Source organism: Gambusia affinis, linkage group LG18, assembly GCF_019740435.1.
Source record: "Gambusia affinis linkage group LG18, SWU_Gaff_1.0, whole genome shotgun sequence".
NCBI classification, from domain to species: Eukaryota; Metazoa; Chordata; class Actinopteri; order Cyprinodontiformes; family Poeciliidae; genus Gambusia; species Gambusia affinis.
The window spans coordinates 17,269,810-17,285,667 of NC_057885.1; the positions used below are offsets into that span (position 1 = coordinate 17,269,810).

Here is a 15,858-nt window from a genome sequence, read left to right on the forward strand (position 1 = left end):
CGCAAGCTGCTCAATCAGCTGCTTCTCTCATTTCTTACTTTGGAAGAAAACTTTTTTTTTGTTGTTGCAAAAATATTAACACCCATTGAAGCTTTCCCAACATTTTGCAACTTTACAACCGCAAACTTTATTGTATTTTATTTTGTATTTTATTTGATAGATCTTTAAAATGTGTTTATCTGACATCCATTTGTGTTCATTACTCTTAAATAATCCAGTGGAAACAACAGCTTTCAAAAGTTGCCTGAATAGTAAGTATGAGTATGCCTGTGTGTGTAAAGCTGTTAACAAATAGCATTTTTATTAAAACTGGAAATTTAGTTAGAAAAAAAATCACATTTTATTTTTAACTCCTACAGTCAAGCTTTACCTGAAAATAGAAAAAAGTTATGGCATAACTGTAAACTTGCCAAAAAATAACTCTCCACCTAAACTACCGTAAACCTATTTGATTTGTGGGCCAAAAATCAAGTTGAAACAAAGATGATTTATTTAAAAATGCAAATTATTTTGTTATTTATTAGTTAATTGGCTCACCAATAAACTAAACATGGAATATTTTAGTGAAACAAAGTGGTCAAATATTTGTGGAAGAAACATCTGTGAATCATTGTAGATAAAAAGGGCTTTGTAGATTTGCCTTTTTAAAAGAAAAGTGAACAGCTTTCTGTTTTTTAGGAAGAACACTGTTGATTTGTTTTCTTGGCCTAGAAGATGAAATGTCTATTCTCAGCAACAAGAACAGAATTGGGTCACTCTTTTAAAATGCTTTCCATATTTAGCCATGTTTAATAAATCGATTAGCACCCATTGGAGATTTCGGTGGCACTCAGATCTGGTTTGAGTAAAGACGCCTGGATACTTGTGGTTCTGCTTCTTATGAAATTAAAAAGAAAGCAAAAAATACATAACATTTACTGTTTCAAGAAAAATAACAAATACATATATGCAGGATTGCCCACTGAAAGTTTATATTAGAGAATTGAGGCTTTCAACATACAGCCAGAGACAGTTGAATATTTTATATCAGAGTATTGGAATGGCCTAATCAAAGCCTTGACACATATGCAACTGAAAATCTAAACCAAACATGAACATTTTTGCTCTCCCTTCAGTATGATAGCACGTAAGTTGTTTCTAGAAGGTTAATATTTACCAAATGAAGGTTCTTCCTGGAACTGCTTTGTGTGCAGGAGAGTCGACTGAATATGGCGTTTTAATCAGGCAGAGCTTTCCTTTCCACCGTAAAGCCGGCCTCGATCTGCCGGACAAATCCCTTTCTCAGGAACTGTATCGCGTCATTACCAACCAGGGAGTCGTGATTCGTTACCTGAGAGACGGCGCCGCAGAGGTACGCACACAGTGATGCTGCCAGGTCTTCAATCTGGTGTAAGAAAGATGGTCATCTGCATGTTGTCGAAGCTTGAAGAGAACTTTTGTTTCTTCCAATTGATATTAAATCACCACCAGGTGATAACACAAACAAATCCTAATCTGCTTCTGTCTGTGTCGTAGGTGCTGTTTGCAGATGGATCAGTCAGTTTCACCCCAGGTCCAGGTCCAGGTCCAGGTCCAGTGTTGGTGTCTGATAATGAGCAGACAGGTTGGACTTCTTCATGAGAAACTTTAGCATCACTTACAAAGGAAACTTTGTCAAATGTCTTTTTTTGTTTGTGATCAGAGGAGACCTCAGAGAAGGAAGATGAGCCTCAGAAACGATCATGGCAGACGACCACTTCAACTGGAGAGCGCATTTGGACCACTGGACCAACATACAGCGTCATACCCACAACCTCTCTGTGCACCTTCTTGGCCACAGACCCCGTCACCCAGGAGGCAAGTTACCAAACTTCAGTTTTAAGCAGAAGAAATGTTGTCAGGGTGGTTTTCTTAACATAAGAACTAAATTATTCCATTATTGTCTAAGAAATATTGACGATGTTAAGGGGGAACTTTTTTTACTTCATATTTACTTTGTGAGATCAAAAAAAAGATCATGTGCAGGCATTTTTTACCACAAGACAATTACAACCTGTCTGCTCATTATCAGACACCAACACTGGACCTGGACCTGGACCTGGACCTGGGGTTTTGACATTAGGCTTCTGCAATTTTCCTACATTGACTCTGTAATATTAGAAATTCACTAAGTGCACAGTAAAAATTTTTTAAACCATCAGTATATCAGCATCTGACTCTCTGAGAGGCAATTGTAACATCACCATCATTACGTATATCTTCCTAGCACGGAACGTTGCAGCTAAAATCTGCATTAATCAGACGGGCTATTTTTCAGTCTTTGTCTAATCTCGGTGAGCCGGTCTGAATTAAAGCCTCAGTTTTCTTTTCTTACCAGACGGTAGTAACACCAGTCTTCTGCTGCTGTAGCTCATCTGCTTCACAGTTCACAGTATTTTCCATTCAGAAATGTTATCCTGCACACCTTGAATGTGTCTACCTATTCTGCTTAATGCCTGTATCACTTTTGAACTTTTGAAAGTTCAATTCCCCACATAGAGATATAGAAATGCAGAGTTGCTGCCAAGTGTAGGTATGCACGCAGTCGTGCAAACAATTCTCTGTTTGCATGGATATGCAATTGAATAGGCGTACCTAATAAAGTGGTTGGTGAGTGTATATAAAAGTGATGAATCAGTTTCTTGTGGTTTTTGTTTATCTAGTATCTAAAGAAACAACAAACCTTTAATGTGTTTAGAGGAAGTTTGAAAACCCTTCAGAAAGTCGTCTGGACCATCTTAGGACTAAAAATAATAAATTATTTATGACTTACAAATCTAAATTTATAAACCACCTTTTCATTATTATAAGAAATGATGCCATGAACTGAGCTTTTCGGTCATTTAAACTCCTCGCTACACCTGCCGTTGTCAGGTGATGCTGACCCGTGAAGATCTGGTGGTTACCGTCAAGAGCCCAGATGGATCTATTATCGCTGATCATGCAGATGGAACAAGGATCACCACCCTCTTTCTGGTCACACCACCTAACGGTAAAACACACACATTTAACCATCTAACATCACCCAGTTTATTCACACTGATGTCACAAACATGGTGGTCTCTGCTGCTTTTTCCAGAGGAGGTGCCTAATTGTGTGACCACACCAGAGGAGCATGAAGATGTTTGTGACAAAGAAGAAAAGATGAGCGAAACCTTGGAAACCCACGAATTGAACGAAACGGTTTCAAATGATAAGAGTGAAGAAGAAAAAGACTCGACCAGAGAGCGGGTGGTGATTGTGGAGAAGGAGGGCTGCGCATCAGTAGTGATGTACCCGAGCCGCCACGCAGCTCACGTGTTTTTAGCCGATGGAACCATCATCACCGGGAACAACCAAGCGGAGTATGAGGTGTGGCTCGCTGTTTACGCTTCGGTTTGTGTGTGCAGATTCTTTCATTCGTCGTTCCCAGACGTTGTTTCTGTGTTGTAGGTGTTCCCGTCTAGAGACGGGTTTCTGCACATCCAAACTGATGGGAAATGTGTTTATACCTCTGACCTCTCGAGGTCAGAGGTAAATGCTTGCTCCCCCTCCAACCGACCAGGAGTTTACACCATGAGTCACACAGACGAAGTGGTGTGTGATGTTTCAGACAAGAACGGAAACCACTTCCAGGTCCGATTCGCAAATAATTAGTCTGTGTTGTCAAGGAAATTCAACATCCTGATTGTCGTGTTGTCAAGACTGTGGAAAAAGATACAAGTTAAAACGGGACATATTGTCACTTTAATGTATTTTCCTTTTAATTTGTGTACATTATATTAATATTTGCTGCAATACAGAAATGGGTAGAGAAGACAAAAATTTGTACTCAAGTAAGAGTAGCACTACATCTACACATTTTTACCCAAGTCAAAGTAATGACATTAAAGTCAATCAGTACTGAGTGACTGATCATAATGCCTGATTGACAGTAAGATTTTAAAATAAGGGAATTAAAAATGTACTCTCCAACTTGGTAGCTCTGACTCAATATGTTTTTTGTGTTAGATGTTTAAAAATTATGCGCTTGAAGCACAATGAAAAGGCTCATTGTGATTTGTTTCATATCTTCACATTTTTAGGTCTTCTGCCTCTAAAATTTGATACTTACTCATCAAAAAGAACAAATCAATGATCTATGTTGCATTATAATAAATAGTTTACATTATATACATCTGTGTTGCAGGTGGTAGAATATGGACAGACTTTGATGCTAAATACAAGTCCCGCTCCAGAAACTCCTACACAAGAGGAAGAAGAGATGACAGACAAATCAAGTGCCACACTTGATGTTAAACACAAAGATTATTGTCCGAGGTAGCCACTAACACACGCTTCTTGATTGGTTCCATTCAACTTCTCTAACCCTGAACAGAGGAGCCGCGTTTCATTGGCTGATGCCCATTCTATTTTTAGCACAGCTACCCAAGCGCCACCCATATATAAACGTTTTTATCAACCTTTCTTTTCTTTTTTTTGCTGCAGGATTTTTCTGGTGTATGAAGACGGTTCTGGCACTGAACTGCTGAACTCTCATATTGTAGAGGAGCAGCTCCAAGAGGCGTACTCTGACCCCACCATCGCACTGCTCAAGGAGCCTCTACCAGACAGACAAGGTGCGCATTTAAAAATGCAGTAATCACTTAAGACCTTGCCTGCATTTCGACCACAACAAGCAGTTGAAATTAGCTCCCTGTGTAGAGTGTTTGCTTCATTGTGTGTCCCAGATGCGTTTGGCATCACTATCCTGAAGCCAGCCCACCAGAGCGTCTGGTCCAAATGGGTGCTAAAGAAACAAAACCCTGATATCACCCCTCCAAACCTCAGGAACCGCTCTGATGAGTTCTATACTGCAGAGGTAACATATATCTAAACACATTGTACAAGGCCAGCATCAAATGCACAATCCATCTGGGTTTCTCTCTCTTCCAGGTCAGCCCTCCACTTGGTTCTGGTACCAGCGTGGCTCTGTCTCAGAGGGAGAGATGCGCCAGTTCCTTAGCAAGGCAGCGTGTCTGGAGCTGCCCAAGAGTCCTGGAGATCAGGGAACTTTCCCAGCACCGACCCTTCACCACGGTGTTCAGAGACGCTGTAGATTCACGGCTAAAGGTTCACAAAGTTTCTGCAAGAATAATCCTGCTTCCTTTGCCTGAAACTTTTAGAGAGATAACAAACGTGCAGCATAATGTGAATGCAGGACTACATTGAGAGGCTGATGCAGAGAGAGTTGCTGGCAGAGCAGATGAAACTGAAAGAGCTTCGCAGTGACGAGGAGACGGCTCAAGCCACAGATCTCCTCAGTCTCATTCTGGTACCAAAACACACACAGAGCTCAACCAAACCTACAGTGTAGTTTGAATATATTTTGAAGAAGTACAGACAATCTCTTCTTTTAAATTTGGACTTCTAAAAAGAGTCCACATCTATTATTCATGGGGTGTTAAAAAGCCACCGGGAATTCACTTTGTAGTCTTTTGCAGAGTTGGACGATGAGAGTCACGATTGTGATTCCAGGAGCTCAAGTTCAAAAGCTAAATCAGCTGCAGTGGACTATTCCAGTATGTACAGTCAGGGAGTCAAAGCATCAGTTGAGCAGTCAACTGCTTCAGAAGAAACTGAAAACTTGGGTGCTGGTGACCTCTTGGATAAATCACGGCTGTATGTATGCGTTTAACGAGTGGCTAACTCCCACGTGAAGCCATGATTATTTTAAGACTCCTCTCTGTTTTCCAGTTCTACTGCTAGAAAAGAGTCGAGATGGCATGAAAGACTTGAGCTGCACAGGTAAACGGAGGAGATGTAGACACTATTTTATTTATAAAGTTAGCAAATCTTTCCTTTTTTATACTTAAATTCTTACTTTACAAAAACACATAGTCTCACAAGCACCTCAACAACTGGGTCTAGAGATAAAACACTATGTACACACATGAACAGCAGCCAGCAGGAGGCATCAGATGTAACAAAATGCAGTCTATTCAATGTCCATATACAATTTTTATTGCTAATCCATTTGCCCAATTTTTCTTCAGTGTCTTTTCCTTCAGTCTTAAGGTGAGTGTAATTTTTTCCATGAGAAATATTTCTTGAACAATATCAGTCCTACTTATTATGTGTGGGTGGTTCAGGTTTGAGCCTTTTCCAATTTACTGCTTTTCTTATTGTTGTCAGAAGTATTTTCACTAATTACTGGAAACGGTAATTAAAAATATTCATCCATCTATCCATCCAAAAATGGATGGATTTTTGGATCCAAAACTTCATACAAAAATTCACTTTTTCTGCATTATTACTACTGGCGGAAAAGACAAAGATGACAGGAAGTAATTGCAGTTTTTGTGGCTACGTATTCAGATGGTGACAGTCAAGCGATATTAAATCAAACATAATCTTGTACATACAGTGTTAGTACTTCCAATCTGAATCGTTTTACTCTCTCCAGTAATTTTAAGTAGGGTTTCGAATTAAAACTCCTGCACGCGCTCTTGTGCGTCTTGCTCGGCGACTTCCGTTTCTCCACGGCTTTGGACGCGTTGCTATGACAACGTTTGAGCCAGACCAATCGGAGCCGGTTTGCCACCGGCTTGTTCTTCCCTGCGGTGGCGGGACAGAGAAACATGCTGCGTCGATCCACCTGGGCGTCGCATGCGCTGTTTAAACTCTGCTAATGGCATCCGAATAAGAGACGTCTGGAAGCCCTCATCTTTCTAATTTAGGATCTCCTTCGCCCGCCCGTTTCTACGCTTTGCGTCGAAGTATCACGTCGGGCGATATAAAGATAAGTATTTTCACCTACTGGAATTTTTTTTGCCAAGCCTGTTTGAGTTGATTAGTATCGACCTAGATGGCGCGTTGGGCTTCGGTTTTAGAGTGAACAATGTTTCCGCTTTTAGCGGCGTCTATCGAGTCGCAGCTATGTTCTTTCCCTTTAGGGTTAGCACTATCTTCTAGCACTTTCTTTGCTTGAACTTGGCGCCTCTTTATCCGGTTTTCCTGTCATCTTCTTCTTCTTCTTCTTTTCTATTATGGCGGGTCGCAATCAACTTTAAGGTGCATACCGCCACCTACTGTACACGAGTGTGTAGCAACAGTATTCTACATCAGTCATATTCTATTTTTTAATTTTGTGTTTTGAAGAAAAATAAATAACGCTTTTCTTATCATACAAATATCCATTATATTTCCATCATTTCCCAATATTCCTTTCAGACTCCATTCTTGATCTGTCTTTCCAACTATTCTTCTCAATTTCTCCCTTTCACGTTCATATGTTTTACAGTTCAGTAGTATATGTTCTACATTTTCTTTCTCTCCACATTTTTCGCATTTATCATTATTTTTCTTCCCTATTAAATATAAAGTATCATTTAAATATGTGTGCCCTACTCTCAATCTAGTCATTATTATTTCTTCCCTTCTATTTCTCTCCTTAACATTTCTACTAAATATTGACTTCTGTATTTTATATAATTTCCTTCCTTTCTTATCTTCATTCCATCTTTTTTGCCATATTTCCATTTCTTTATTCTTAATAATTGATTTCCCTTCCCCTTTGCCAATAGGTATTTTAATCGTTATTGCCTGATCTAAAGCCCTTTTTGCTAATTTATCTGCCCTTTCATTGCCTTTTACACCTTGATGTGCTGGTACCCAACAGAACCAAACATCAATGCCACCTCTGTATAATCTAAATAAGCTATGTTGAATTTCTAGTACTAGATCTTTCCTATTGTTTCCTTCTCCTTGAATACTTTCTATGACTGCTTTGGAATCTGTGCAAATTACTACTCTGTCTGGGCACCTCCTCTACCCACTGCAAACTGATGATAACTGCCACCATTTCTGCCGTGAATACAGATAGTTGATCAGATAATCTTTTAGATATGTCAATTTTAAACTCAGATATATAAATTCCTATTCCCACACATCCTTTTGAATTCTTAGAACCATCTGAATATATTTTAGCATAATTATAATATGAGTTTCTTAAGTATATATCGGTTTTTACCCTATTTCTTTTAAATTCCAATCGTTTTTCATTTTAAGGAGTTTTATGTCTACATTTACTGCCGGAAATATCCATGAAGGGCTAACGTTAATTGGATTAAATTGAGCTATTTCTTTATCTTCTAATTCATATATTTTAATCCATTTGTTTATGATCCATCCAAATCCATTACTATGGAACTTTGAGTATTCCCAACAATATTTTAATATTGTTGAATTTACACATCTTTTTTACTTTTTATTTTCATCCAGTATGTCAGAGCTAATTTTATTCTTCTTATTTCTAGTGGAATCTCTCCAGTCTCTACTAGAAGGGCATTAATAGGTGTCGTTTTCACTGCTCCTGTACATATACGTAAAGCCCTATTCTGTAAAGTATCTATTTTTTGTAATGTTGTTTTAGCTGCTACTCCATATATAAAACTACCGTAGTCTATTGTTGATCTCATGAGAGCCCTATATATGTTTAATAATGACTGTCTATCTGCACCCCAGTTATTTCCAGCCACAGCCTTTAGTAGATTTATCACTTTCTTACATTTAGTTTCCAGATTCTTTGTATGCGTTTTTCCATGTATATGATTGATCCAACCATATTCCCAGATATTTAAATTCTGCTACCCTTTCCAATGGTTGTTCATATAATGTTATTGTACCTATGTCTATGTTTTTCTTATTTGTAAAAATCATATAACAAGATTTACTTGTTGATAATTTAAAACCCCATTCAAAGGACCATTTTTCTACTTTATTAATCGCTTTCTTAATTTTACCTATAACAAATCTTGTATTCTTTCCTCTCATCCATAAAACTCCATCATCAGCATATAATGCAGATTTTATACATTCTTCTGTTTCAGAAAAGATATCATTTATCATAATATTAAATAGTATTGGGCTAATTGCACTACCTTGTGGAATTCCATTTTCAATATTCAATTCTTTTGAGTAATCATTTCCAATCTTAACTTTTATTTTTCTATCCTTCAAAAAATTTGCTATCCAATTAAACATTTTCCCTCCTATTCCCATCTGCTTCATTTTTATAAGTAGTCCTTCTCTCCATAATGAATCATAAGCTTTTTCTATGTCCAAAAATACTACAATCATAATTTCTTTCATTTTTAAAGCTTTCTCTATATCATTACTAATTCTAGTTATTGCGTCCATTGTTGATCTTCCTTTCCTAAATCCGCACTGATTTTCATTGATTAATTTCTTATGATCAAGAATAAATTCTAGTCTATTAATCACTATTTTCTCCATCCATTTACTTAAGTGTGAAGTTAATGCTATTGGTCTGTAATTATTTGGATTTGCAGGATCTTTCCCTGGTTTGTTAAACGGCAGGATTATTGCTCTCTTCCATCTATTTGGTATTAAACCTTCTTTCCATATTTTATTAAATAGTTTTAATATTAATTCTAATGTTACTTCAGGAATCTGTTTAAACATAGCATAGCATAGCTGATCTTCCCCAGGAGCTGAATATCCTGTCCCTTTCAATACTGCTTTAATTTCCTTCATGGTTATATTTATGTCTAATGTTGAATTATATGTTTGACTTTTTCCCAAAATATTTTTATGCTTGCTAATTTTTTGATTCATCTGTTGTCTATGATTGTTTGTAAGATGTTCCCCACTATGTACTGCAAATGCTTCCCCAACAAATCTGCCTTATCTTTATTTAACACTACTACTTCCTGATCTCTGACTAAGGCTGGTATTTTAATACCACTCCTTTTCCCAATCATTTTCCTAAACATTGACCATACATTTTGCAATTTAATTTCAGATCCTATTGAGGAAGTATATTCTCTCCACGTTTTCTTTTTGGCTTCCTTAATAATTTCTTTAGCTACTGCTCTTTTCTTTTTATAATTAATAAGAGTTTCAAGTGTTAAATTTTTCTGCAGTATTTTAAATGCCCTGTTACGATCTTTAATCGCTCTAGTACATTCATCATTCCACCAAGGGACTACTTTTTTCTTCCCTTTTATTATTGTTTTTGGTATACTTGAATTTGCAGCATTTAAAATATGTTTTGTTATCTGGCTTGTACACTCTTCTATGTTACCTTTTAATGTAACCAAATGTCTGCTTTCCTCACACTTTACTTTAAATTTTTTCCAATCAGCTTTATTAAAGCACCATCTTGTGATTATGACATCTTCTTGCCTCTTTATATTATCATTAATTATAGTACTTACTGGAAAATGATCACTCCCTATTGTAGATTCCCTGTTGACGTTCCATTCACATGATCCTACAAGACAGTCAGATACTAATGTAATGTCTAGACATGAGGTTGTATTTTTATATACATTAACTCTGGTACCTTTTCCATTGTTAAGACAAACTAGTGACCTTTCATCCATTATTTCTTCTATTATGTTGCCATTTTGATCTGTCTTTTTGCCCCAGAGACTATTATGAGCATTAAAATCACCGCACCATACTTCTCTTCTATGTAATTTCCCAGCCATTTCCTTAAGCTTTTTACAATCGAGATTTTTACATGGATTATAATAGTTTATAATTTTAATATTACCATATTTTCTTACATTAAATATTTCTATAATAATACATTCTAATTCATTATTCATTGGGATTTTCTTATAAGCTATTCCATCTTTAATTAAGGTAGCACATCCTCCTCCATTACAATCACTTCTATCCTGTCTTTCCATGTTATATCCAGGGATCTTAAAATCTAGATTTGGTTTTAACCATGTTTCTTGTATACATATAATATCAGGGATTATTTCTAATTCATAAATATACTTTTTAAATTCTTGTCCATTGGCTATTAAGCTTGAGCATTCCATTGAAGTATATATAAAACCATTAAAAAGAACACTTGGATCCTAGTCCTGTGTATTTCCTGTAGTTTCAGTGGCACTTAGAATGGTATGTATTTGATCTGCTTGTATTTCTTTCATATCTAAAAATCTTCCAGCTGCTGTTACTATTGCCTTTATTTTATCACTTTTCTTCTTCATTTGCACTGTTACATTAACAATATGGCATATAAATGCTACAAGTTTTCTTTTTCACCACCATCGAATCTTCATCCACTCTACATTTATGCAAGCATGCATTTTGGATATTTGGATTTGGAGCCAGTATTTGTCTCTGCCCGTTCTGCACTAGATTTATATTCCAAGCTGAGTTTCTTTGACCTGTTTCTCCCATACCTCTATTACTGGCTATCTTTACTCTTTTTAAGGCTTCAGCATATGAAATTCTTTCTGTAATTTTAACTCTTTGAGCTTCCTAGCTTCCTTTTGTATTTGACATCCACCATAAGCTGCACTATGTTCTCCTCCACAATTACAACATTTGATTTTTGCATCTTTCTCACATTTTCCATATTCATGTGGACCTCCACATCTTGCACACCTGATTTTTCCTTTGCATTCCTTTGCAGTGTGTCCCATTCTTTGACACTTGAAACAGCGGAGGGGTTTAGGGATATACTCTCTAACTCTATAGTTCATGTAACCCAGCTGGATATTTCCAGGCATACTATTTTCAAACTGTAAAATTACTGCCATAGTATCTTTAAGTTCCCCGTCTCTTTTACTTTTAATCCTAGTGGCATCAGTTATTTTCCCTCCTTTGATTTCTGCTTTCACATCTTCCATTGTCATTTCCAGCGGAACTCCTGAAATCACTCCTCTTAGCCTCGCTAACAATCCTGGTATATGAGTTCTAACTCTTTCCCCCATTAGGTTTTCATTTTCATGATCTTTTGTTGCTGTGATTCGCTGTTAGCATGTATCAGCACTCTTCTGTTGTTCATGATTCTAGCCATTTTTATTTTTCCTATTTCTGCCTCTATTGCTTTAGTCAGTTTTATGGGATGTATAGCTCCCCCCTCTTGCTTGAATTCTACCACGACTTTATATTCTGCTTCTAAATTAGCTTGACTCTGTTCATCTGAATTCGCCCTGTCATTTGTTTTTGTTCTTTTGCTAATGTCTGCTCTTGTCTCACTTTCTTCTGACCAACTTCTTGCTCTTTCTTGTCTTTTCTTAATTGTTCTTTTCATTCGTGATGATCTAGAAATCATCCACTCCATCTCATTCCCACTATTTCCTCCTGATGTAGAAGCCATGTAGCTACAGTCAATGTACAGTTTATGCTAACCGCCAAAATTCAAATCCTACCGCCTTGTTTGTTCCGTTCACTCTCCAACCTCCTCTGGCCCAGCTCCCTTTTCCTGTCATCGTTTTGTTCTTTGCTTTAGTTCCGCCACCCCTTTGAATAGTAATTAAACTAATATTCCGTTTAAGATGTAGCTATGCGCATTTGATAGCTCAGCAGCGCAGAGCACTCACTTCAGCCGTCCATCTTTCTCCGTTGCCAACTATTCAGCAGATTTTCCACCTTATGTTTCTGCTCTTTTTGTTTTAGAAAAAAAGAGCAAAGGCGCTATATTAAGGTCACCTTACTAAATTAGAGTTACCTTAATCTCATGCCTCACATTTCTGTCCGTCGGTAATTGTTGAATATTATGACACCTCATGTTCTTGAACAGATTTTATCTATTTTTGGCAGCAAGAAGGAATTGGGTAAATGTCTCTATGAAAACCTTTGCTATATTTACAGGGTGTCTGTAAGTAAGGCCTTAAAATGTCTTAAATTTATTAAAACATAATTTGTCCTTAAATTTGTTAGTCAAAGGTCTTAGATTTTGTGGTGGCTGGACTATTTAATTGTCCTATAGGTAGTCTTTTTCTGGTGGGACGTTTCTGTAAGATATAGATTTGATTCAAATCGTTATTGCGTTCTGTGACTCGAACCCAGTTAAATAAATAAATTAAATACAGATTTGGGTGCTCAAACATTGTGACATTTTCTGTTTTTTAAAAGATCAACATTTATTGGTAAAATTTTTGTCCTAATTAAGAAAATTAAGAAAATTTCTATAATTTCAGTCCACCATTTTGCCAAGGATTGCCAGTTTCATTTAGTTCAGAATTTAGTTGCCATTTCAACATACAATTTGCTTTGATCTAAACTATTGTAGATTTGGTTATATGTTCATAGTGGTTGTCCTGCCTATACCCAGGTGTCTTTCTGCTCTGGTTGTTACATTTGTGACGTGTTATCCATATACTAGACATCAACGTGTCTCAGAAGAAACTTTTTTGAAATGTCTTCTTTGCTTTTAAATACAATGAAATGTCTGATTCATTTGTTTCATACTTTCTAGATCTATACATTGTGTTTCTGGAAGAGATTCTCTTGTTTTTTTCACAGCTTTACTGTTTGCAGCACTTAAGTTCTTTATGACTTGCATTCTTTAATAAATGGTCAGAATATCTGTAAAAAGTCATCACACACAGAAATGCAGGCACAAAATTTTCTACTGGGTAATTTCCTGTATACTGTTGTTCATTCAAATAGAGCTGTTTCAGTCCCACCATCTCCAGATTAAATGAAGATGAAATGAAAGGAGGAAATTATTGAACCAGAATTATATAAGCTGTATGTGACTGACAGGGCAGTTTATTTATGATTAATTTTTTCTATGTATTTCAGACAGGAGATGAGTGAAGAAAAGGCTTGCAAAGAGGCTCTGAGGAAGAAGAGTTGTGTTCCTTATTTCCATCCAGAAAACTTTCAAATTTACCAAGTACAATATGTTTTATTACTATACAATACATTCATATATACCTGTTTAACTGCTTTGTACCTGAACTTACATCTAATTGTACAAAAATAATTATTACTTTTGTTTTTCCCTTCAATAAGATGTTAAATTATTAAATTAAACATTGCACCATGAGTGTAAATATAGTTATGATGTAAGGAGCTCCAATGCAATCAAGGAATGAAACACTGTTTAATCTTAGTATGTAGATTTTTTTTCCCACCCTGCTATTTCTCAAACAAGACTTTAAATTTAAGCTAAGTTATGTTTTTTTTATAGATGGTGTTTTAAATACAGGTAAGTTTATTTGGTGTGCAGTCCCATGAGCTCCAAGCCCCTTTTTCGCGATATGAATTCAGTTACAAATAGAATTTCAACACATATTTTTGAACTACCCTTGATTTTCATCCTGCCACAAAATTGTAGTTAGACAATTCCCTTTTACTAATTCAACATCATCTATGATTATTCATCATTATTTATGTTTTTGTAATGTGAAGCAATCCTTTGAATCAAAGTTTTATTATTGAAATACATGCACAAAGTCTAACATTTTTACAGCTTTAAATGTTTCCTAATACAAGAGTTATTCATTCCCATTCCTTGTTTGCCTAGCGTTGCTAAAAAGCCTCAAACCGAACATTAGAAATCTAACTCAAGGTAAAGATTATTCACTGAGTTTTTTTTTTAATCCATATTTAATGTGGTCTGCTCATTGCACAGTTCAGATTCCACAAACCAGTTGTAGTTCACTCTCCAACTGCTAGAAAGTATCTAAGCACTTCTAATAGGATCCTTAGCATGAGACCAACATTTCCAGTATTCAATTCACAAGATATGAAGCTAATCAGCATCATCTGTTCATTGGGGAATTATTGTTAGTTTTGTGAAATTCTGAGAATACTATTCTATTAAAATGACATTATGGCAAAAGGAACTTGATCAACTGCCTGTTTTTCCAGAATCTGTTACAGTGCCAAAGACCCAGCATAAAACGTACATCACAGGATCTTCCACTGCCTACCAAGGTGGGCAGTGTTGATAAAAGTACCAGTGTGGACAGAGTTGAGCTTGATATGAAAGATGCATCAACTCAGAGCAGTGAGTTTTTTTATCATGTACTGAGCACATATTACTTGTTTTAGTTGATCTGCAGTAAAATATTTGTTCTGTACTATTTTAAAGTTATTTTTGTTTCTGCAGCTTCACAACTTTATAACCTACCAGTTCCTCCGCCAGAAAGGTAGAACAGAGCTTATGTTTTATTTGCTTCATGTTTAAAAACACCAAGTATCATGACGGTTATTTTCTTTTTTTAGTCGAGCAGAAGAAAGTGAGAGTATGTCTGAAAGGAGACAATCAGACCTCCCCAAACACTCTTCTGGTTTGTTCCCTACTGTTTCATATCCTAGTGAGTTTATAATAACACATTACTTTATCATTTTAACTAGAAGAAAATTATATAAATTAAATACAGAAAAAATATTTTTGTTAACTCAGTTTTATTCACTACATCAAGATAAAGAATGCATCAAACTCTTTTCTGAAAGCATGTTCTGTGAAATCAAACATGTTGTTGCATATGTTGCAGCCATACTTTGTTTTGTTTGTGTTTGATTAATAATAGGTGAAAGCAGTCTGAAGAGCTCATCCAGGCGCTTTAAGTCAGTCCTGGTGGATGTGACGGGACAACCCAGAAGTGCGAAGGTCAGACTGCCCAGCTACCTGCGCGGCTCCAAACCCTGCAGCATGCCAAACAAATATGTAAATATTCACAAGATATCCCTTCAGTTTCTTTGTTTATGTTTTAGACCACCATTACTTTCTTTTTTTTCTTTTTCTATCTGTCTTTTATGCAGCCTGTTTGTCTTTCTTTTCATTCTTTCCTGTCATGTTTGTACCTCCTGGATGAGTCGTCAGTGCACTCCTCTTTTAATTCTGGTTGGTCTGCCAGTCCAGTGAAGGGCCATAATTTTTCCATGGTTTCGTCATTTGTGGATAATGGTTTTTATGATGGCGTATTAGGTCCAGGTTAAGAAAGAATTACAAGAATAAAGTCTTAATATTATAAGTGTTATATTGTAGCAGACACATTAGCATCAGGTTGCTATCAGTGGCAGGCTATGTCATGCTACTTAATAGCAACCGTTTGCTCTTCTGTTTACATTACCAGTACCAAAGTATAACTT

General features: G+C 36.4%; 1 protein-coding gene across 5 annotated transcripts in view; it reads left to right on the top strand.

Moving 5' to 3' along the window:
* Positions 1-15,858, top strand: part of spag17 (sperm associated antigen 17) — a 31,502-nt gene that overhangs the window by 13,441 nt on the left and 2,203 nt on the right. For 2 of the 5 annotated variants that reach the window (XM_044097594.1, XM_044097595.1), the window contains exons 26-43: positions 1,194-1,351; positions 1,516-1,603; positions 1,682-1,836; positions 2,893-3,010; positions 3,098-3,369; positions 3,451-3,633; positions 4,187-4,317; positions 4,486-4,616; positions 4,728-4,858; positions 4,933-5,109; positions 5,198-5,311; positions 5,471-5,658; positions 5,734-5,784; positions 13,558-13,651; positions 14,632-14,770; positions 14,873-14,912; positions 14,989-15,080; positions 15,297-15,433. In XM_044097594.1, the coding sequence (XP_043953529.1) occupies positions 1,194-1,351; positions 1,516-1,603; positions 1,682-1,836; positions 2,893-3,010; positions 3,098-3,369; positions 3,451-3,633; positions 4,187-4,317; positions 4,486-4,616; positions 4,728-4,858; positions 4,933-5,109; positions 5,198-5,311; positions 5,471-5,658; positions 5,734-5,784; positions 13,558-13,651; positions 14,632-14,770; positions 14,873-14,912; positions 14,989-15,080; positions 15,297-15,433 (2,399 nt within the window). The remainder of the gene's footprint in view (positions 1-1,193; positions 1,352-1,515; positions 1,604-1,681; positions 1,837-2,892; positions 3,011-3,097; positions 3,370-3,450; positions 3,634-4,186; positions 4,318-4,485; positions 4,617-4,727; positions 4,859-4,932; positions 5,110-5,197; positions 5,312-5,470; positions 5,659-5,733; positions 5,785-13,557; positions 13,652-14,631; positions 14,771-14,872; positions 14,913-14,988; positions 15,081-15,296; positions 15,434-15,858) is intronic. The other 3 variants (XM_044097597.1, XM_044097596.1, XM_044097598.1) reach the window with 3 other exon arrangements.